Source organism: Condylura cristata, unplaced genomic scaffold (genome assembly GCF_000260355.1).
Source record: "Condylura cristata isolate star-nosed mole 26May11 unplaced genomic scaffold, ConCri1.0 scaffold00001, whole genome shotgun sequence".
NCBI classification, from domain to species: Eukaryota; Metazoa; Chordata; class Mammalia; order Eulipotyphla; family Talpidae; genus Condylura; species Condylura cristata.
The window spans coordinates 64,623,969-64,648,097 of record NW_004567102.1 but is presented as its reverse complement, the minus strand read 5'-3'; the positions used below and the strand labels follow the sequence as shown (position 1 = coordinate 64,648,097).

At 35.2% G+C, this 24,129-nt stretch overlaps 1 protein-coding gene across 9 annotated transcripts in view; it reads left to right on the top strand.

Moving 5' to 3' along the window:
• Positions 1-24,129, top strand: part of PTPRK (protein tyrosine phosphatase, receptor type, K) — a 494,475-nt gene that overhangs the window by 394,232 nt on the left and 76,114 nt on the right. For all 9 annotated transcript variants that reach the window (XM_004673838.2, XM_012722555.1, XM_012722542.1 and 6 more), the window contains exons 10-13: positions 1,367-1,568; positions 3,731-3,836; positions 13,021-13,294; positions 15,989-16,025. In XM_004673838.2, coding sequence (XP_004673895.1) covers positions 1,367-1,568; positions 3,731-3,836; positions 13,021-13,294; positions 15,989-16,025 — 619 coding nt within the window. The remainder of the gene's footprint in view (positions 1-1,366; positions 1,569-3,730; positions 3,837-13,020; positions 13,295-15,988; positions 16,026-24,129) is intronic.

The window sequence follows — 24,129 nt, the reverse complement described above, 5'->3', positions numbered from 1 at the left end:
CAAGTGTGTACATTTGTTGCAATGTATAGTCAGTATTGATTAAATTTGATTGATTATAGTTAAATTTCTGGTGACTACAGAGTGCATTATGAACAGAAATCACTAGTGGAGTCTTATAATTTGTGACATTAGCATACTTGAATACTACTTACATGAACTTCTTGTATAAATTTGACAGAATATTGAATGATGTTAATTATATATGTTCTTGAACACTTTCTCTATAATTAAAATTTATAAGCCTAGAATTTTTATGTATATGTATGTGTATTCATATTTAAGTACATTAACTTACCTTTTTTAAAAAAAAAAAAAGATTTATTTATTTATTTATTTATTTACTTATTCAAACAGAACTGAGGTACAGGCCAGAGATGCGGAGGGTGAGAGGATTCACCAGAGACAGAGTGAGGAACAGAACAGTCAGATCGATGAAGTACACTGCTGAGGGGAACAGCGGGTGGGTCAGGGGAGGTCTGCCTCACCATGTGGATATTCTCAGGGGCAGGACGGGATCGAACTCATGCGGAAGTGGCTTAAGCTTCTTAGTGCAGTGCTTTAACCCGCTGTGCCATCAGGGAGGGCCCTTAACTTACCTTTTGATGAAAATAGCAGATATAACTCTAGATATAAATACATGCATACATACAAACCATCATAACTACATGCACATATGTAGATAATGCAGAATAACGATGAAACAAACATATCAAAAAAGAAAAGAAGAGGGCCTTCCTGGTGGACAGAGGTTAAAATATATCATTATCAAGCTTTCTGCAGCCACTGCAGCATGAGTGTCATCCCTGGGAGCTGCTCACGTAGCAAAACAGACCCTTCTGCTACCCTTAGCAATGTATTTCAGTACATTTGTCTATTCTATTCCCCACTCTGCTTCTGGTGAATCCTCTCATTCCACCCTAACCCATGATGTACACCCCAGTTCTTAAATGCATAAATAAATAAATGTTTTTTAAAAAAGGAAAAGATGGCCCTCCCTGGTAACGCAATGTTTTTGGAGGTAGCACTGCAAGCTGGCTGCAGCCACCTCAGTGTGAGTTCACCGGGCCTGGATGGTGCGGCAGACTTCTCCTGGCCTGCCCACTGCTCCTCTCAGCAGTGTACTTTAACAATCTGCCTGTTCTGCACCCCACTGTATCTCTGGTGAATCCTCTCACTGCCCCTGCACCTCTGGTCTGCACCCCAGTTCTGTACACATAAATAAATCTTTTTAAAAAAATGGACATGAAAAAAAAATGTTTCAACAGAGATGCTCTTGAAATATATTTATAATACTATTTTAAAGGAATTTATTTAGAAATTGTGAGTTATATTAGATATGTAATAGGAAATATATTTTTTAAAATAGGTCAGCTACAGCAGCATAAGATCATTTGATCCTGCAGTTCCAGTGGCTGGACCTCCTCAGACTGTGTCAAATTTATGGAACAGTACACATCATGTCTTTATGCATCTCCATCCTGGAACTACATATCAGTTTTTCATAAGAGCCAGCACAGTCAAAGGCTTTGGACCAGCGACAGCTATCAATGTGACCACCAATATCTCAGGTATGCAAATGAACAGTGTGCAGGCAGGTTTGGTTTATTACTGCATACCCTAGAGTGTCACCTATACACTGACTCATCCATCCCAGTCACTGATTTTGTTCATGACTGAAGGTACTTTCAGGAAATACCTGAGTACAGATTACTATTGATCATAAATTCACATTCAAATATAATCTTAGAAGGTCACATTTAATTGACAGTGGTCTTTTTAAAATGTATATATTATTAGCAGTCTTTCATTATATGTGTTAACAAATTCATTATCCTTTTGAAGATTTGGCAGTTATGATATCAGATTTTTAATTAAAGTCGATTTAAAGAAAATGGTAGGTCTCTAATATTTTAGTACCACATACCTTGTCTCTGTTCCATTTTCACTGACATTCTGATAATTTTAAACAGATGATTTTTTTTTCTTGGAAATCTTGTGGAAAAATGCAAATTTCTGAATGAGGCTATCTTGGAGTACTTTAGGTTGATCAATATAGTAACATTTTTGTTATTTCACAATTTCATAATGTATTTCACAGGTCTTTTCAGGTGAAATGCCTTCTTCAGCCAATTTATCAGTTAAACTTTATTAAATTTTTGCCAGAATAGAGCCTTGTTACTTGTTAAAACTTACTACAATGGTTGTATCTTTTATATGTAATTGAATTGTTATATTTAAAAAAATGCATCTTTCAAAGAATCATGCACTTAATATACAAAAATACCAGTTGTGAATTTCTAAGCTTTTATTCTGTTGTAGTCACTTTTATTACAGTTCCAAATAGTATAAAACAATATAATCCATAATTAAACATTTCCTGTCATATTATGAATTTGTAAAATTTATACCCAATGGAAGATATATACTCTCTAAATATTAAGTTAAAATTTTTGTTTGGAAATGGTTTGAATGTAATATATAACTTCAAAAATGCATATTATGAAACAAATTAGCTATTACAATATGAACTATAGTTCTTTTGCAAGACATTTGAAATTTCTTAATAGTCTAATAAAAAGAATTTTCAAATATTATAAATCTGTGTTAGAAAATAGCAGTTTTATAATTGCCAGTTTATTTACTTTTGGACAAATAGCTGTACTAAAATATGACTTGCAGATATTACAGTGTAGTGAAACAAGTTTTCTACCCTCCAGAATCAGCAGTAGTGATATTAAAGAATGATGAGTTCCTTTGGATGAGAATCTACAAAATATAGATGAACTTTAAAAATCTAGTATAGATAAAAATCTAAATAGACATTACTGAGAACGTGATCTCGTAAGGTTCAGGCAACTCTTTTTTTTCACCTAACATTTTGCTATGATTTTTGTTTTTAAAAACTCACTCTTGAAAAATCCTTACTTTTAATGCTAGCAACTGTATCCTTTTGGCCTATTTATGGTACTTGTCATAAATTTGACACATAACGTATATTCAGTTATTGTTTGATGAATGCATGAAATATTTCAAAAATTTCATTAGATGCCACTTTTCTGGTAATTCCAGGTTCTACTCATTATATATATATGCATCTTTAAACACCCTTCTACATGGAAATAATTAAAAGTCATTTGAGATTTCTCTTCCACCCATCTCAAAATAAGATTCTACTCCAAAGATTGTCACATATTTTGAAAACTTACAGGTTTCTTTTTTTTTTTTTAAACATTCTTGCAACTGATACACTCTTTTATAGTATCTCAAACTGAAGTCACCAGTCTTTTTCTATTGTCATCACAGTGGTGAAAATAATCCAGGCACTAGTACTGGGCTTTTCCACAATCAGAAGTTCGTAAATTACTCTCGCTCACCATGCATCTCAAAATCTCCATGTGCAACTTCAGAATTAGCCCACCAAAATCTGGCCTGCTTTCTCCCATCACATCATTGCTGATTACTACATCTTAGAAAAGTAAAATCTGAACTATTTTCACAAAATGTTTTGGAGTCACAGATTGCTAGATTATAAATTTTAGTAATAAATTAATAATTAAATTTTAGTAGTAAATCCTGGCAAGCGGTCTTCTATTGCTTTTGGTTTCCAGGTTTAATATTCTGTAACATGCCATCCTACCAAATAATGTGTATTTTATATAATTAAGTTCATCCTGAACTGGATTATATTCCTATTAATTGAACTTTTTTTTCTGTCATAATCACCTCTCAGCTCCCACTTTACCTGACTATGAAGGAGTTGATGCCTCTCTCAATGAAACTGCCACCACAATAACTGTATTGTTAAGACCAGCACAGGCCAAAGGTGCACCTATCAGGTAAGGGTAAAAGACAAAAGCAATTAGGGGGAGAGCTGTTTTCTCACAGTTACTTAGCACTGAATATTATGGTTTATTTCTCAGAGAAATTGGCAATTTGGCAATTACTGTAAAAAGATTTTATTTTTTGTTTTGTTTTCATTTGAATAAAACCTGAATATAGGCTTGTAATTAAGGGTAGTATTCTTAGTTGTTTTATTTTTGTTTTTGTTTTTCCATGAACTGAAACATCCACCTCCTTGTGCTATTAATTCAAGAGTATTGACGCTATTTTTTTCTCAATTCATTTCACTTCATCTATTGGTATTTATAGCATAGGAGTTTTAAAAGTATTTGTAAGAAACAGAATGAGAAGTTAACTCTTGCCCAATGCATTAAACCTTTCATGAATAACTTCATGAGTGATTGAAAAATAGAAAATTTTGAGGATATAAAATGAAAACATTTATAATGAATGCAGCCTTTGTGACCTTTGAATTCCTAAATTATTGTTTTTTGGGAATTCCATAATAAGTTTTGAAATTCTATTTGATTTTTCCTTTATCTTTTAATATTAAAGTCTGTCAATTATCCTTATCTGACACTTATGAGCCATGATGTTTTCTGGTATTGAATCAAATTATTCCAATGATTTTTTTTTTTAAGATTTATTTATTTATGCATACAGAACTGGGGTACAGGCCAGGGGTGCAGGGGCGGCAAGAGGCTTCACCAGAGACAGAATGGGGAGCAGAACAGGCAGATCAACGAAGTACACTGCTGAGGGGAGCAGCGGGCGGGTCAGGAGAGGTCTGCCACGCCATGTGGTCTCCTCCGGGGCAGGCGGGAATCGAACTCATGCGGAAGTGGCTTTAGCTTCTCAGTGCTGTGCTTTAACCTGCTGCGCCACCAGGGAGGGCCCAATTTTAATTCCTTCACATTTTAATTAAATGCTCAAAATGTAAGTGAGCAAGTGTTCATTTGAAAATAGTAGATTTGGTGACTATCTTTGTCTTCATACTTCTGTTGGAAATAAATCAAGGTAAGGAAACCAGTGCCAGCATTTCTCAAATGAGTCATCTTAAGTTATTCTGATGTTCATTAGAACAGGTAAAATTAACCTTGGTTTTAGATGTGAAATCAATACATTTGACTTCATGACCACAAATTAACCAATAGTCCCGTCTCTGCAAAGGAATAAATATTCTAATTAAAGACAAAACTTTGTTAAAAGAACCTGAGTCCACATAGGAAACTCTTTGACATACACTCTGGCTAAAAATCATGGGAGTACCACACCAGAGAAAAAGAGAGATGACTGAGTACACTTGTAATATGAACACTTGGGAAGCATTGGCTACTTGAAAATGCAAAGGAAGTATATAGTGCTATTCATGAATTCATGAACTATGAGTGAGTCTGATTGCTGATCCAAAGGAGGAAGAAAATGCCTGCATTCAACATCTTTTTCTATTGACAAGTAATCAGGGTCATTCACTTCTTCCTAGTGATAAAATTTACTTTGTAGGGGTTCACTTATGCTAGTGATATTTCAGTGAGCTGTCAGGTTTTTGCATTTATCTTTTAAGAATTAGGTATTTGGGTGAATTCATCTTTACTTAATGTAATATGCAAGCATGGTGTGTTGTTACTATTGAATAATTGTATTACAGAATGTAACATACACTTTATTCATTTAAATTTATCAAACAGATAAGGGCCAGTAACTATCATAGGCATTGTAAATCAAAGATAACATGACAACAAGATACAAAGCTAGGACTTAAATTTGTCTTGGATAATTATTGTTGCCTGCAAACTTACAAATTCTTTCCTTATAATTGGTGTATAGGACTTTGTAATTCAAGTGAGCATATTATTGAAAACACATTTTTAAAATGACTCTTTTACTTTAGTTACATTTCCTTATCACAGGCTTTCAAATTGCTGATTATTCATAGCCTAAACTATATAACAGTTCTGCAAAAAGATTCTTTGTTACTGATAGAAACCCTTGTCATCCAAATGTACCTCTTTGTATTTGTTGAAAAGGTATTTGACCTTTCCTGAATTGAGACCAGTAACTACAAACTCCAAGTTTTACACTGTGGTAGATTAGTGTTCAGAGCAATAAAATTATGACCTGGCATACTACTAATGTATGAATGAATGATACATAAATGAGTCACAAGTCTTTCAAAAGAATGTTATTTCTTGGCTCCGTTTTCCAAGTGATATTCTAAACCTAACTGGTTCATCTTTAGTTTTATGACCAGCCCAGCTCTCTGGATTCATGCATAGGTGGGGGCAGGACCAGACTGGTCTAGTCAGGCAAGGTAGCCTCAGGTGATTCTTTCTCCTTTGACTTTGTGAGTCCTTCAGTTATCTATGTCTTCTCTGGCCATATCCCTACCTTTAATATTGCTACCAGTAATCGAATCTTTATCTTGAGGATTATTTGATCCAGGACTCTGATTTCATGGAAGGGGATGTAACTCGATGCAGTCTGCCTTCATAGCTCTATATTTGTAGTCGGATACTCCAAATCACCACTAACTAGCTACCTCATCACGACTGTCAGATTTTTAAAATGTATTTGACTTTCCACTCAATCACTTTCTTATTTTTGTCAGCTTATGGGAATTTCTTCTTTGTGAGTGCTTGCTGCCAATCATTCTGCAATATCTGTGCCCAGCTCTTCCCCTACCAATACAAGCCACACCTGTTTACCATTGCTAATTCTCCTAAGAGGTCCCATCTGTTAGTTTTTTTCTGCTGCCACAGACCCAAATACTAGGTTCTCTCTTTCCCTGTTTGATGGTATTACTAGGATCTGCCAAACTGCATTTCACCATCCATTTATCCTAACTCCAGCAGTAATATCTGATTATTTCTGTTCTGTCTTGCTAGCATCACACAAATACCAATTTAAAAAGCCTCTGTTGTAATACCTGGCACATCCTTGTTATGCAGAATTTCTGTATTTGGTTTTGTTTATTAAGAAAACCCAAATAACCAATGGTTCCTGTAATTTTATTAATTCAATTACATTCAGTATGTGCCAAGAACTGAGTTGTGTATTTACAATAGAATTTCTTGTAAGATAAATTAGTATATGCCCTCAAGTGTGCAAAATCAGTGAGTGCTAACAATAAACTTATTAAGTGAAATGAGAGCAGTTAGAAAGTGTGATAGTAGGATAGAGGTGGAAGGAGAGTTAGAAATTAACTTGCCAGGGTCACTTTGATAAGAGAGAAGTTATAGAAGTTGAGAAAAGAAAATGGGCTTTCCAAATGAACATCACATGTTTAATATATTTGTCTGAGTTTTTTCACTTTATCAGTATATTCAGAATATATATTCTGAATATTCAGGTATATTTTAGGATATACCTTACTGAGCCATGTTGATGTTTTCAGAACAAATGATGTGTGTTCCAGTAAAAAATCCTGTTCCAAGTAATGTCACATTGTCAACCACTTTGTCCTTCTGTTAGCCGTAAAGACTGCATCTGCAAGTTAATGTCAGTCGTGTGCAGTGCAATCCTGGCAAGTGGTTCTTTGACAAAATTAATTTCTGGATGCATTCATCATTATAAAGACTGAAAGGTGATTACTGATTTAACTAGAACTTCAGATGATCTTACCAATTTGTTGTGATCCACCCTTAAAACATCAATATTACTATGATCCAAAATGAATATGTCTCATGTTTTGATTCAATTCCCTAGAGTGCATCATTTATGCTTTAAAAGGGTTATTGCCTTCATAAATTCAAGTCTTACCTAAGTAGCTATAATTGTAAATTATAATACATAGAATGTCCTACTTAGCAAAAGATTGATTCAGTGTATCTGTGTTTTCAAATAATGAAAACAGTAGAAAGCAGAATCTTGCAAAACACATAGATTTCTTTGGTGGAACACTTAGTTTATCATAAAGTATAATAAATGAATATGTATCTTATTGCAACATATTCCAAATATAAGCTTTGTTATTTTAAGTCAGCATAAGTTTCCAATTCTAGGCTAACAAAATGTTTATTTTGCATTTCAAAATTTAATTTTGCATTTTAAAACATCTAGCATTGTCTTTTTAATTATTTAATTTGAATATAGTCCTAAAAATGCAATCCAAACCACCAATTCTTGCCACAGTTAACACTACTTAAGCATCAGAAAGCTGATGCTTCCAGTTCAGTAAGAGCTTAGTTGAAGGTCAAACATTATATGTTAGAGTTATTTCCTAGTTCATTTACTCACATATATAAAACAACAGAGCTGTGTCCCTGACCATCTACAGAATAGTAAATTTCATCCCAGAAATTTAAAAATAGCAAATATTTTCTCTTGATTTTTTATTTACTTATATCATTTACTTTGAGCCAAAGTAACATTAACTTAAACCATTTTATATGATTTGAAACTACATACTCTTCAGAAGTATGTTACCAACCTCCAGTTACATGAAGACACTAAAGTCCTCCTTGTCACTGACTGAGTTTAACTTAACTTTTGTTTGTCTATATTCCAGATATAAGTGCCACTCTTTAGTATATGTCTTTCTCCTTCTGATTCTGACAATGGAGAGCATTACATAGTTTTGACAAAGTGCGTATTAGAGAACATCAAAAAAGTTTATGTGGAAAATGATATTTCAAAAAAATATGTATTCAAAATGGTTCTCTTGCATTCCCTATGAACAGCTTATGGAATATAATGAACACTCAAAAATTAATTGACTAGCTAGATGGGTTGGGAGGTGCACTGGATTATATGAAGGAGAAATAGAAAACATTCAAGTAATGTAATGTGTGTAATGTTATACATTCCCACTAGTGAAAAAGCAATAGGAATGTACAGACAAGTTATATTCAAGGGAGATAAAATATAGTTTAAAAATACAACTTTTTAGGCCCTCCCTGGTGGCCCAGCGGGTTAAAGCACAGCACTGAGAATCTAAAGCCGCTTCCGCATGAGTTCGATTCCCGCCTGCCCCGGAGGTGACCACATGGTGCGGCAGACCTCTCCTGACCCGCCCGCTGCTCCCCTCAGCAGTGTACTTCGTCGATCTGCCTGTTCTGTTTCCCACTCTGTCTCTGGTGAATCCTCTCACCTTCCGCATCTCTGGCCTGTACCCCAGTTCTGTACGAATAAATAAATAAATCTTAAAAAAAAAATTACAACTTTTTAAAGTTAATTCCAGGATTTTAAGCTTTGTTAACTAAGGCCATGAAAATTCTACTTACAGAAATAAAGAAGTCATAGGAGGACTGGCTGTATATTTAATAGTGAAGAGGTGGGAGAAGGGAATTTGATATTCAACAGCATGATAATCAAACCTTTACTCTGTTGATCAAAAAATGTAGGCAGTAGGAAATTATGTGGCTGTAAGATCTTTCTCATTAGAGAAATTGCTAAACATTGGAGCTATGTAATTTCTCCTGAAGCTTTAAGAAGGTATTACAGATAAAATATGAGCAAACATATAACTGTATAACTTTTATTTACTATCACCAAGAACAAGGTAAGAAAGGAGTACAAATTATGACTATGAATAAATTTATAAAGCTATATAACTGGTGGGTTAAAAAATCCATGGTAGACTGTCTTTGGTAATTTTGGGTACAGATCCAACATTTTAAAACTTTAAATCAAGAGGATGTATCATATTATCACTTGTGAGCTAATGGCATACTTCCCTTCACGTATTTCCTTATAGTCATAAACTGAAAGGAAATTGTTTGATGAGATGCCTATAATTGGCCTTCCCTAAAAAAGTAAAAAAAAAAAAAAACCAATATTCCAGTAATTCTACTACTTAATCTAAGTAGACTATAGTTTTATGAAATAATTTTTAGTCAGTTAATATCATTTGAGTATGCAGGGAAGTGTCATGCTCTCAAAATATTTATTTTAACTTACTTTTAAAAATATTTTTAAACTTGTTTACAAGGAATGAGAGGTATATCATCAGTAGGGTAAAAGGTACTATTTAAGTGACTTGAAGTATTTTAAATTGTTAAGGTACTAAGCTCAAATAATATTAGATCTAACTAGAGTTAGGCAGCAAAAGGTAATTGAATATCAACAAAAATGAAAACACACAGGCCCAATTTATGCAATCAGTCAAATCACTTCTAATTTGATTTCTCGCTCCTTATTTTCTGTCCTTTAATTAATTTGTATTGATAGCTAATAAAGTGGCAGGGAAAAAAACAGATTTTTAAAAAGTAGAAATAGGAAATTGGAAAACAGTCTGCTTAGGTGAATAGGATAATGAAAGTAAGATCATTTCTTTTAAAAATGAAAATATGTTTTAGGTTAGCTTCCATCTCATGTTCTGAAATTTCTCCCAAAGAACAGTGGAAACAGTGGACTTTTTCTTCTTTCACCCCTCTCAACATCAGCAGATTGCTTTGCACCTGGTATATTGGGAGAAACAGTCTTAGAAGAAATATACACGCTATGTCAATTTCATAAAATTAGTTAAAACTGAATGTTCACTAGACTTTTTGGATTTTTCTAGAGCTGAGGAATAACTAACAAGGCATTTATTTTTAAGGATTCTGTCAACTGAGTTAGAAGGAAGGATAATTATTATTGCCCATTAGGCAAAGAATATGAGGCCACACTTGTTTGGGAGTGTCTGCAGACTCTGACAACACATCGTATGTAAATATGGATTCTGATATTAAACAGGATAAATAAAGGCGAAGTTTGCTTCACATAGCCTATGTCAACTATCTTCTTTTTTCTCTCGAAGAGCTATGCTTATATATTTATTGTATTTTAAAATTGACAAGTTCCTGCTCTATAAATCCCACAGAGAGTATATATCCTCAATACCAGTCCTAGGAGAATAGAGCCAACTTGGCAGAGATGTCGAGAATGGTACATGATGTCCACATAATTTCAGACAACTTAGAGTTCTGCCTTAATTACTTGACCAAATCTCAGTTTCTGAAATTAATACAATTTGTGTCCTATTTCTAAAGGAAAGAAGATAAAGAATCATCCACTGATTTCTTGGTAACATTTTAATTGGGTATTTGAATAATTAGGAAACCTGAATAATTAGGAAACTTGAATAATTAGGAAGTAAGGAAAATCTTTCATTTGTTAATAAGCCCCTTTTAATCTATAAAGGTTTCCTATAGGTATAACAACTTTATTGGTTAGAATTTTATGTCAGATTTTGAATGGTCTGGGGTTTAATTTTAATTGTCTCTTTTATGAAAATCCATAGCAACTCTCCTCCCTATGCAGAAAGAGGGCATTTGCCCACAGACTTAAATTTTGAACCTGAAGCCCTCTGGTGGTGCAGGAATTTAATTCTCAGCACTGTGGAACAATTGGAAGCCACTGCAACACCAGTTCAATCCCCTGCTAGAGAGTGAACCCCCCTGGTACAGTAGACTTCTCCTGCAGCCTTCTCAGCAGCATATTTCAGTAGATCCACCTGTTCTGCTCCCTACTCTGTCTCTGGTGAATACTCTGAGCCCTCGTACCTCTGGCCTGTACCCCAGTTATTGTGTGCATAAATAAATAAATCTTTTTTTTTATAGAGATTCAAACCTTAGCCCTACACACCCACACCCTATTTATTTTTAATTTATATATAAGCTACCACAATTCATTTTCTTATTATTCAGGAATTTTGAAACATTTCATTTAACACATTAGTAGTATATAAAAAATTAATGTCAACACAATTAGGTGTACATCATCTTATAAAAGTTTGCCTAGAGATTGTCTAAAAGAAATTATATAATTATTATACCAATTTCTGGAACTGATAAAGTAATTTTTCTTTTTAAGATTTATTTATTTATGTATACAGAACTGGGGTACATGCCAGAGGTGCAGGGGCGGTGAGAGGATTCACCAGAGACAGCACAGGGGAACAGAACAGGCAGATCACCAAAGCACACAACTGAGGGGAATAGCCGGCGGGTCAGGAGAGGTCTGCCTCGCCATGTGGTCACCTCCCAGGGCTGGGATTGGACTCATGCTGAAGTAGCTTTAGCTTCTTAGTGCTGTGCTTTAATCCACTGCACCACCAGGGAGGGCCTTGATAAGGTAATTTTATTAGGGATAAACAGAGCATGCTCTTACTTTGTGTTATGAATATGAAAAATGATATTTTACTAACTAAAGTTATTTGAATATGTTAATTAACATATGAAAGGTGCTCTCCAATCTAACAATGCTGGTGTAGCCCACTGCTCGCAATTACTTTTATTTTTTTAACTTTATTTCAACAACATTGGTTTACAAAGCTGTACAGAATTCAGGGGAATAGGCTCAAGCCTTTTCAAGTGTAGTTACCATCCTATCCATACTATCCGGGCACCCATAGTCTTTACCCTCAGTCTCCTTCCCACCTTTCCTTCCCACCTCCACTCGGTTCCAACTTTAACAACCTATTTGAAGGTAGCTTTGTTTTTTTTCTTTCCTTTCTACTATAAAATAATAGTTACTGTAGAAAGTTTTGAAACTTTTAAGATAGGTAGTGGAAGGTTTAGGTTGGAGCTTTATAGGCCAAATGCCATCTGTTTCTACAATTTGTAGCATTTTTATTATTAACAATCTAGAAGATGGAGACAGTCTATTTCCGTGGCGAGGACAGATTTCTGTCCATCTGTGCCTGTATTGCAGCATGTCACTTGTGCTGTAGTTCTGCAGAGCTCTGAGCCAATGCTGATACCAGGGCAAGGTCAAGAGGTGGAGAAGCCAGTAAGCACATTCAGCCTCTCACTCCATGACAACCACAAACTGGCGCTTGGAGCCCTGCTCCAGGCAGGCATTCTGTGGGGCCTTGGAGCAGGACTTCCATGATATCAAGTCAAAGGAAAATGTTAAACATTCAAAGAGATCATAAAGAGCTCAATCTATTATGTGTTTCTGGTTAATATGCGCTTCTTTGTTCGGATGGTTTGGTTTTTTTCCAACATCTAAAAATGTGTAGTTTAATGATGGTTTTTCTTATTGTTTTTCAGTTCCTTAGTAATTCTGTTGGGGTTGGGGAAAGCAGAATCCATATGCAATTCTTTTTTATTGCGCTGTAGCTGAGAACAAGAGTATACAGGGTTAAGACAGAATATAAAGACTTTTATATTGAGGATTTACATTAAATGTCACATTCCTTTTTAAAGCCTTAGTATCTAGCCTCGCTAAATGTGTGCTTCTCCTCTTTGTACAAAGTGCCTATCAGATCGTTGTGGAAGAACTGCACCCGCACCGCACCAAGCGGGAGGCCGGAGCCATGGAGTGCTACCAGGTTCCTGTTACATACCAGAATGCCGTGAGCGGGGGTGCCCCTTACTATTTTGCTGCTGAGCTTCCCCCAGGGAATCTTCCAGAACCTGCTCCATTCACAGTGGGTGACAATAGGACTTACCAGGGTTTTTGGAACCCCCCTTTGGCTCCACGCAAAGGATACAACATCTATTTCCAGGCCATGAGCAGCGTGGAGAAGGTGAGTGTCAGCAAAGGTGGGCTTTCTCCTTTGCTGCAAAAAACGCTGCCATCAGATTTCATAATATGCAGTAGCATTTGTCACAAAACAAATGGAGGGAGGAACTGTGTGTGTAGGGGGTGTTGTTTCTGTTGCCCACACTATGCACATTTTGGGGCCTACTGTACAACTGAGGCTTCAGTTCCATCGCACAGGATTCCCGTATCCTGGTAACTGCTGCTACTTGAGCCTCCTTCAGGAAGCCCAAAGAGCAATGGTGAATAAAATGATTGGAGGAGGTGGGCGTGCTGCTGCCCAGACTCTGTCCTCAGTAAATGCCAAGCAGTGTTCTGTCTTTGCTCAGTAGTAGCACACTTTAGAAGATTAAATTTACTGCAGGATAAACAGAATGCATGTTCCACAGCAGGCTAATAAAGCCTTATAAACTTTTCGGGGGGTACAAGCCAAATAGTAAATAACAAGTAACAATCCTCTGATTACTATGTAATAGGGCGCCTGTGGTATAGCTGACAGAAAGTAAACAGAAGGCTGCCTGAGATGGCTGGATGCTGTGCCATTAGAGAACTCTGGTTTCCATCCCCCTGCTTGCCCCTCCTTTTCCCATTTTGGACACAGTTGTTTTTGAAAACTGCCACTGATCCCAGATGAATATTGAAGAGGAAAACACAACAGGAAGTTCGAAACTACCAGTGCTTCCATATGTGGAGAAATAACCTGACCTTTCATGCCTCATGCTGTTCTCTTTAAAAGATTTTCTTTCCCAAGACTTATTTAATTTTTCTCTTCTTTTTTTTTTCCCCCAGAGCAAGGTAGGGAAAATATGTTGAAAACAGAAAGCTTCCACAATTTAAAATCCAATAGAAAAATGGCATTTTTATATTCTTGCAGTTATATGGGAACTTGCTGGGCTTGAGGGTATGGATTCCGAGGGTATCTGGGAGGTGTTGTGAGATACATGAAGTACAACTGCAGTAGTCATGGTCCACTTGGAATAGTTTAATTAGATGACACTGCATTTCTGTAGGAGCCATGGAAAATTAGAGTATTGGTTGGCTGCATTTAACTTAAAGCTTTATTTTTGGGCTTACCTGTATAGTTGGTTTACGGGATAGGACAAGGGAAAAATAAAAAAAAACATGGTTATTTTTAAAATACACTCCAAACCCAAAGGCTACTCATGGCTGAAAATGTTTTCTCATCCTGTAGCTTATTTCTACTTAACTGGACATCCTTAGAGCCAAATCAGCTGCCCTCCTCCCAAATACACATCATTCCCACTGAAAGCTCAAAAAAGAGAAGACTCTGGCAGTTATTATTCCATTCTGGGTGAAAAAAATAGCATAGTGGTAGAAAATGTACTTCTGTGTTGGGGTATTCATCTGCAGAGGTGAGAGATTCCAAATTAATTTCTGCTACATGGTCTGTGGTATGAGGAGAGTGTTAATGAATGTTTCTTGCTTATAAAGGATTTTCTGTGGCACTCTTTAAAAGCTTTGATATGAATTTCCTCTCCTAATTGTTAAATATATCTACATGTGGCTTAATCAAAGTACAGAATAGCAACAATACATTTCACAGTTATCTTGGCAAAGAGTTTTAAAATTGACATGCTCCTACCAGCAGAGGCTGGTAACCTTGATAGAATTAACAGTGATTGCTTTTAGGAAATCAAAATCCCTTTGGGTCTTTATGGGAATGTGAAACAATCTCTGTCAGCTTACTATGAAGGCCTCAAGTCACAATTAAGTAATTAAAATGCAAACTTTTCATTTTTAATTGCTAATTCCCACCTCAATGCTTTATTTGTTTAACTCAAAAATAATCAGTGCTTAAGAGAAAATTGTAAACTCTTGGTTTATCAAAATATAGAACCACTGAAAATGGAGTTATACATGTATTATGAAAACAAATAGCCTCTGCTTCATTCACCAGCTTTTAACATTTTTTTCCCCCAATTCCTTGTATATTCAAAGATAGACTTACTCATGCAGGACTGAGGTATGGTCTAGAAATGTGTTCCAATTCTTAGGATAATCCTGAACATTCAAAAAGAAAGAGAAAGGAAATTAAAAGATAAGGAAAGAGAATCTAATTAATTCTTTTCTTATACCAGTTTTGCTTCTAATTCCTATTCTCCATGTATCTTCCAAAAGAAGGAAAGTAATCACACCAAGAAATATTTAATTGTTATTATTTAAATCAAAAGAGCAGAGAAACCAAATTCATTACATTGCAAATGTGGTACAGTTTTTTGATGATGATCTTTTTAACTACCATGATGTGGCTCTTGAGTCATGCAAGGATCTAGTGGCATCATGTTATGTTCACCTTTGGTCTGTAGCTCTGTGATGAGAATGAGGTTTGAGTCAAATTTGTATTAGATTTGCAAATACATTTTTCTTTCTGAATATTCTCAAGTACAATAAATGCAGATAGAATACTACTTGTCCCTGAACAAGATAGAATATTTCATTACAAGGTGAAAAAAGAAACCTAAACCTTTCAAAAATTCAGAAATCAGTATAAAGTTCTTATTCTAATCATCACTCTGAGCATACATATCTTAAAAGTTTCCTTAATATTGGCATTCTGTTCTTTATATACTTATTTTATAACCCCCTATCAGTTACAGTTTATGAGATAGGAAACACTGCCTATCGTCTGACTGTTTTCTTTCATTTTTCACTCTACCAGGAAACAAAAACCCAGTGTGTACGAATTGCTACAAAAGGTAAGAAGTTTTCCTTTTTTTTTTTTTTTAATTCCATTCACCTGCTTTCTAAAATGAAAGAGCTTTGTTCCTGCTTCGTGGCTAATTAAATGTGGCACTTCTATTACAGAGTATTTGTCATAGGTCCCAGTTATACTGCCAACCAAGTTCTCTGACTCACTTGGGTGTCTTTAACATGTAATGGGGTGCTACTTTCCATCCTCAGTACTTGAATGGAGGAATCGTGTGATGAGAATAGGAAGAATTTAGAAGAACCTTAAAAGGGCTTATTTCTGCCAGTTAGTCTCTGAAAGCTCTTATGCTGCTGGTCAACCAGCGTATGAGGAAAATCTCAGCAACATCGCCTCAAAATCCCAAGTTGTGTGTTTAAAACCCTCTTTTCTGTTGTGGACAATCAAACATTAAAAAAAAAAAAAAAAAAGCTGACCATATGACTCTCTCCAGGCATATGTAAGCTCTGAGTGGAAGCATGAGCCATACATATCTTTATTGGCAATGCAGTTGTACTGAAGATACTTTCCTTTTTTATTTTTCTGCAATAAAAAAGTATGTTTTAGTTCAATTGATGACTAAAATGTAGGTCACTGATGGCTAATGATCAGAGCAGACACAGCTGACATTCTACATATGGCTTGGTGTTCCAGCTTATGAGTAAAATTCATTTTCATCTTTGAATATTTAAAGCTTAGACTGGGAGACAGTCTCTCCACATTCATTATGTGTAAGCTCCTTCATTTAAGAGTTGTTTGTTTGTGTCAACAGGAGAAAGAATTATTGGGTTTGCTGTAGTTGGGAAACAGGAAAAAACTGTCTGCATGTAGACATGGGGCTTCAGCAGAGGGTTGGTGCCTGATGGTTTGCTGCCAGAATTATTATTAGACCCACATTCATGAGCTGTAGCTGATTCATTTGGGGTACAAAATAAATGGCCATATTCTGTTTGTGCTGGCATCTTCCCTTTCCTCATTTTTCTCCATCTAATCATCAATCTGCTCAATTAAGCATTTGTATTTTACTCTTGATTTGTAAAGGCAATAAAGAAAGATTTTTCCCTTGCCTCATGAGAAGTAATAAAGAGCTTCAGAAAAGAGAAAATAATACTTTTCAATTATAAAAGAGAAAATAGATAGTGATACATAAAATGTTAAACACTCATTCTATCTAAAAATGTCCCATGGATCAAGAGTTAGAGTTAAAATTTATAGAAGATGATGGCAGGAGTCATTTAGGAATATATATTACTAGTGCTTTTCTGGACTTAAAATAGAGCCAGAAGTGTAAATGGTGTATATTAGCATCCAAGTTCTTAGATACGGTCATGCTGTGTTTCTATAACCGAGAAAAGCTGGCTATAAGTGATTCTAAATTTTTTTAATTTTCTTAGTTAACTTGTTTGTTTTCACATTTAAATGTCATTTTTGTCCCAATGTAGTCTTAATATTATATTGATAGTCTCAATATTTTCAACTACAGGAGAGTTCAGATTATGGAAATCAAGCGTATCATGGGACATAGACCTATATGCTGCCAGAAACTCGCAGTTAGTAAGAAAAAGTCCATGTGTGGTAGTTTAATCTTTGTCTAATAATCAAGCCTGACCCTGCTTCTGAATTGTCATTGTGATTAGTACTAAGTGAAGAGATTCTTACCCTGGACTACCAGGATTCAAATTCTGGCTTTATCCTTTGCTATTTTTAAGCATTGGGCAAATTATATAATCCTTTATCCCCGAAATAAAAATAATTGGGTACCCACCTCTTACTATAATTGTGAGGATTAAAATAGTTTAAATATTTGAAATGATTCAATCAAATGAGTGGCATATAGTAACTACAACATACATACGTTAACTGCTATTTTATCATCATCTTAATTGTTATAATTGTTCCGTACCTTATTTCAGGGGCACATAATTGTATGATGTAGAAATATGTAAAACTTGTATTATGAAAGAAATCTTCCCAAAAACAAAATTAAACTTTATGATAGCAATTACTTGGGAAAAATAAACTTGTATTAATGTTTCTATTCAAATATAATGTAATTCCTTCTCTAAACATTTAGCATTTTTCCATTTTTCATTATTTAAGGTAAAATCAACTTATTGCCTAGTTATATATTTTATTTTAAGATTTACTTACTTATGCATATAGAACTGGGTACAGGCCAGAGCTGTAGGATCGGCGAGAGGATTCACCAGAGACAGATCTGAGAGCAGAGCAGGGAGACTGACTAAGTACACTTCTGAGGGGAGCAGCAGGCAAGCCAGGAGAGGTCTGCTGCGCCATGTGGGTCCCCTCTGGGGCTGGAGCTCGAACACGCACTGAAGCAGCTGTGACTTGCTTGTAGTGCTGCACTTTAATCCGTTGCACCACCATGGAGGGCCGTAGTTACATTTTAAAATATTACAAGTATGGTCAGTTTTGATTTAAAATTTTTCTATAGGAAAATAAAAAGGTTTCTGCCAGACCCTATTAATAGTTAAAATGCCATAATTGTACTGGCTTTCTAGGGCAAAGGGAACTTTCTAGTCAAGAACTGGTTCAGTATTTCACAGATTGTATGTACAGGTAAAAAAATTCACTGAAATTGTATACTTAAAATACGTGTTAAGTAAAACTGTATTTATTTCATACACTAAAATTTATGTGAGGAAATCTAAACCATTTGAAAGCCAGGATCATTTAGCATGCACAGTTGTATGACATGGTTTTTAACATTTCCTAACATGTAAGATTTAGTTTAAAAATTCCCAATGTGCCGATTATTTCTACTCTTCCTGTAGATTTTTGTGTGTACAGGAGTGCTTTCCATATTGCCTAAAGACTGATGGGAATATATATCATAAAACAAGAAAAGAGGTGTTCTGGGAGATGTTATTGCAATTGAGATCAGTGGTACCACTCTCTGACTCAATTTAGGTGAGAAGTCTTTTTAAGATTTGTGTCTGGAATAGAGAGAAAGGGTTTATCTAATTTATATTGGATAGCGTGAAAGGCATTCCCTTTATAGAATAGCATACTCAAAGCTAGGCTTGCTGTAAACATTTAAAAAAATAATTTAATTCTGTTTTTGAAAAGCAAATAGGAGAGTAAGTTTCAGGAAAGGTTCCTGGGGCTTTAAACATTTATTTACTTAAATACAAGAACTGGGGTACAGGCCAGAGTTGTAGTGGGGAGCAGAACAGGCAGACAGACTGAAATACACTGCTGAGGGAAGTAGCAGGCAGGTCTGGAGAGGTCTGCTGCGCCTCATGGGTCAGGGATCAATCTCTGCCATACCTAATCAATTCCCATCCACCTCCTCCAGTGACTGGGTCAGGGCTGTGCATGTAATCCAGATTTGGGGAGCTACTAGAATCTGTTTTCCGTGTAGTCTTCTAAGAAAATATTTCCTTCCTGATTGCTGAAAAGAATGAAGATGAGAACCCTCGACCCCTACTTGTCTTGGGCCATTGTTTAGTGTGAGGATACAGTGTTTAGATAGTTGATAGTCAAACTGGTAAGAGGGGAGAGAGTCAAGAGAACAGCAAACTACCACAGCGTCCTGCTAACACTCAGTTTATGAACTAGCCATTGTTGGAATGCCTCAACTCCAGTTATTTTTGTCTGAAAAAGTCAATATCCCTACAATGAAAACCAATATGGTTGAGTAATCTGATACTTGCAGAAAGTCTGAACTAATGTTAGACTTTTCCCCCATAGGAAGAATTTGAATAAAAGTAGTTTGTTTCTAAGAAAAATAAAAAGTTCAGTTACTTCACAGAATGATTCCACATATGCAGTTAAAGGCCACAAAACCTAATCATTGCCAATGATGTTTATAAAAATAGAGGGGCCACCTCTTATTTGTCAGTATACAATACCAGGAGCACATTTGGTACCAAGATTTATGTACTTTGATGGCATTTATCCACATGGAGCTCGGGACCTGGAAAGGAGAAATTCAGACAGTGAATTTGAACCCAGGGAAAGAGAGGAATTCCAAAAACTAAGGCCTGCAGATCTGTATTCATTCATTCACTTCATATGAATTAATTAATTCTTTTCTTAAGTCTGAAGTTGGCGGGTGATTGTGAAAGATGTCTGTAAACTGCAGTTTTAATTCTTTATATTAGTTTTTTGTATTCTTGTTCTGGGAATGGTTTAAATCATGTCATTATTCTGGAAATTATGGATATTAAACTTTTATGATCTATATCTTTGCCAAATCCTCAAAAATTATTTTTACTTCAATACTAGTATGTATTTTAAACACACATTCCTAGTTTAAGTAAAACTTATTTGTCCCCCAAAGAGTAGATATATGTGGAACATTTTATCTGAAATACATAAAACATAAAACACTGGCAATACTTGCTTTATTTATTCTTCTGTCACACAATGCTATGTAATTACTAGAAAAAGAGTAGCTTTTTTTTTTTTAAGATTTATTTATTTATTTATGCATTCAGAATTAGGGTACATGCCAGAGGTACAGGGTGATGAGAGTACTCACCAGAGACAGAGTGGAGAGCAGAATAGGCTGATCCTCAAAGTACACTGCTGAGAGAAGCAGCAGGCGGGTCAGGAAAGGTCTCCTGGGCCACATAGATCACCTGCGGGCAGAAATCGAACTCATGCTGAGGTGGCTTTAGCTTCTCTTACAGTGCTTTAACCTGCTGTGCCACCAGGGAGGGCCCACATGTAGGGTTTTTAAAGCTTTTTCCTCATGATCCTAATTTTGTCTTACTGCTTCTTCAGGTCTTTTTTCTTTGGTACCCTTTTCTTTACATGTGCAGATGGTTAAAAGTGCTCAGACTTTCAAAAATAATAAGCATGAGAAGGAAAAGAACACATAGTCTGTCAAGAAATTACAGTTTAACCATGGAAATTCCATTTGGCTATATTATGTACATAGTAGCTATTTGAATTCATACATGAGTACATTTCGATACTCAGTGCAACTTAAATGCATTCTTCTGCTTTGTCTCTTACAGAGGTTGCGACTGCAGGGTGGTTTGCAAATGGGGTGAAGTTCTATATTTTATATTTTGCCAACTGTGTGTTGAAGGAAATGGTAAAGCATCTGATGGAAATTTCAGGTTATTAATGCCACTTTTTTTTCTGGGTATAAAAATTAAATTTTCCCTTAATAAAGGGACCATTAAGAAACCCTGCTTAGTGAAATAAGCCAGAAAGGAAAAAAAAAATACGGGATGGTTTCACTCATAGCAGGAGCATAAGGTGTCAAAGGGGAAAAAAGAGAGAGACAAACAAATGTAATAGAGTAAAAATGAGAACAATGAACAACTCTAAACCAGAGACATTTTATGGGGGTGGAAGGAAGAATGGAATCAGAACTGGGCTGGGAAGAGTGCACTGGACTGTGGTGATGGCACATGGGTGAATTGATGGTGGGAAACCCATGGGAATTACAACTGAGATGGAAAAATGCACAAAATAAAGAATGATGAAAAAAAAAAGAAAGAAAGAAAAGAAACCCTGGCAGAGGTTTGACTTTTCTTGATCTCTAGAACAGTACTACTTTTTTAAAGATTTTTTTTTTATTCATTCGTACAGAACTGGGGTACAGGCCAGAGATGCGGAGGGTGAGAGGATTCACCAGAGACAGAGTGGGGTACGGAACAGGCAGATCGACGAAGTACACTGCTGAGGGGAGTAGCGGGCGGGTCAGGAGAGGTCTGCCGCGCCATGTGGATCTCCTCCAGGGCTGGCGGGGATCGAACTCATGCGGAAGTGGTTTTAGATTCTCAGTGCTGCTGTGCTTTAACCTACTGCGCCACCAGGGAGGGCCAGAACAGAACTACTTTTAAAGTCGTTGCCAGCCCTTTGGAAAAATTATAATCAATGAGAAAGAGTTAGTTGAGTCTCATCTGAATGTCTTGGCCCTCTTGCTGGTATTCACACTCCACTAAATTACAAGGTAACGTGTGTGCATCCTTCTTCCTGCCTGTTAGGGAAATGCACAAGTCTTCAAAAATTAACCTGAGATGGTGTTTTATTTTTCTTGAGTCAGAAAAAAAGAGTATTACAGATATGTCTATTAGTAGTAGAGTTGTAGCTCACACACTGCAGGCAATGAAGGCAAAGTTAGCTAGGAACAACTACAGTTTCAGGCAAGCTAAATCAGTGCTTTGTGACTTCAAACTGGCCTCTGAACCAGTGTTTCCAGGTGTTCTGACAGTGGCCTTTTAATCTATGTCATTTATTTTTTAAATATAGAGAAAATTACTTAAAAGTAATAGCTGTATTTCAGCATGTTTGAAAAGCTAAAACATTATTTTGATTTTGAAAATTACAACAGAATAAAACTGGAATATTTCTACAGTGGTTGCAAAGCATTGTCCAAATGGTTTATTATTCAGAAATTTCTTAGGATGAATGAAGAACTGTCTGATAAACTGTCAGGCTATTGAAAATAGGGGAGGGCAGTCTGCTTATGTTTGGTAAGCCTGTGACTGATATTTAACACCATGGCAGTCAGTCTCTTTTGGAATAGATAGATAGATGAATGAATATTATAGTACACAATTATTCTGCTTTTCAATGTCCTGAAGGTATATCAGTTTTCTTATTTTTCATTACATCTATATTTTATTGACATAATTTATAGTATCTTTTTAATTTACAGAAAAAGAAAGCTAAAATGAATAAAATTTCTTCCTCTATTATTCCAATCAGCTTTAGATTCCCTTCCTTCAAATGATATTATATTCTTGGGATGGGCAAAATTAGAAAGAAAAGTTTTGCCTGAATTGTTAATTTCACTATTCTTTTTCCTTTGTGGGGAGAATATGTTAAAAAGTAGTTAAATTTTACCATATACTCCCAAGTGGATAGAGACTGTTTTCATATTTATAAATAAAATCAAGTGATCAAGATGCCTTTGACCCTGGCACGGTTTTGTTCCAATTCATGGTACAAGTAAAGACTGGACAAAAACACTAGAGAAAATACAATTAAAGTGGGTTTGTATTGTAAGTGTGTATACTATTTAAAGTTTCTATTAAAGTAACAGGAACTCTTCAAAATAGCCACAGTTACAAGGATTTTCTGGCATGTGAAGAATTCTAAATGTCTCAAAATACAAATAAACTTTATGTAATTAATTATCATTAGCTTTTATTTTTTTTTAGCAATTCTATATCCCTAAGATATTATAGTATTTTCCATATGGTTTAGAGTTCAAGACAATTTACTTATACAATCTTCTTTTAAAAACAATGTTTACATGTACAAATCAGTATATATACAGATTAGCTGATACTGTCCCTTAAATTTCTTTATTTCTGAAAAAATATAAAAATAAACTTTTTCTGCCTTTGTTTTTAAGTGTATCTCAAAATTTCAAAGTGTGTTACCAAAACGAGAGTGTCATTTTTGTATATATTGACAATATTAAAATTATATCATATGGTATAATAATATTGAAATAATAATATAAATAGACCCTTCAACTAGTGCAATTACTACCCACAATCCCTAGTTTAAATCTGCCGCTGAACAGCTCTGATGTGTTCAATTACTGGCTTTAGAATATGTCATGGAAATTGTGTTGATGATAAGTATGTTTGAACTTGCAAAGGTATATTAATAAAATATGCATATTCCATTTAGTGTATCTTTTGCAAATGATTTTATGTGAAAAAAGCTTAGAATTGCTGACCTAAATCATGACCTCATTTTATGAATTAGAAAAATGATATTCAAGGATGATTTGATTTTCCTAAGTAGAATAGATTTGTTAAGTGAGTAGGAATGGAGATTGTATTCATGTATTTTTTTTCAATATATACTATGCTGATTTCATATTGCCTGTCTAGAATCATTAATTTTTATATTAATATATATTTAGTCTTCATTTCACCAAAGAAATACCAGAAATCCATTACATTAATCATATATGTACTGTGACTAAAGAGCAATCCAGAGATGGTATCTACAGATACCATCGAATTCAAGATGTTAATTTAGGTGGACTTTACTAAGGAGGATTTTATAATTCAGATTTCCATTCCAGATAATATCAATAGAAAAATATAAATTGTTGCCTTTTATTCTAGGAATATTTAATTAACTTCACAAAGTATCTCTTTTATATA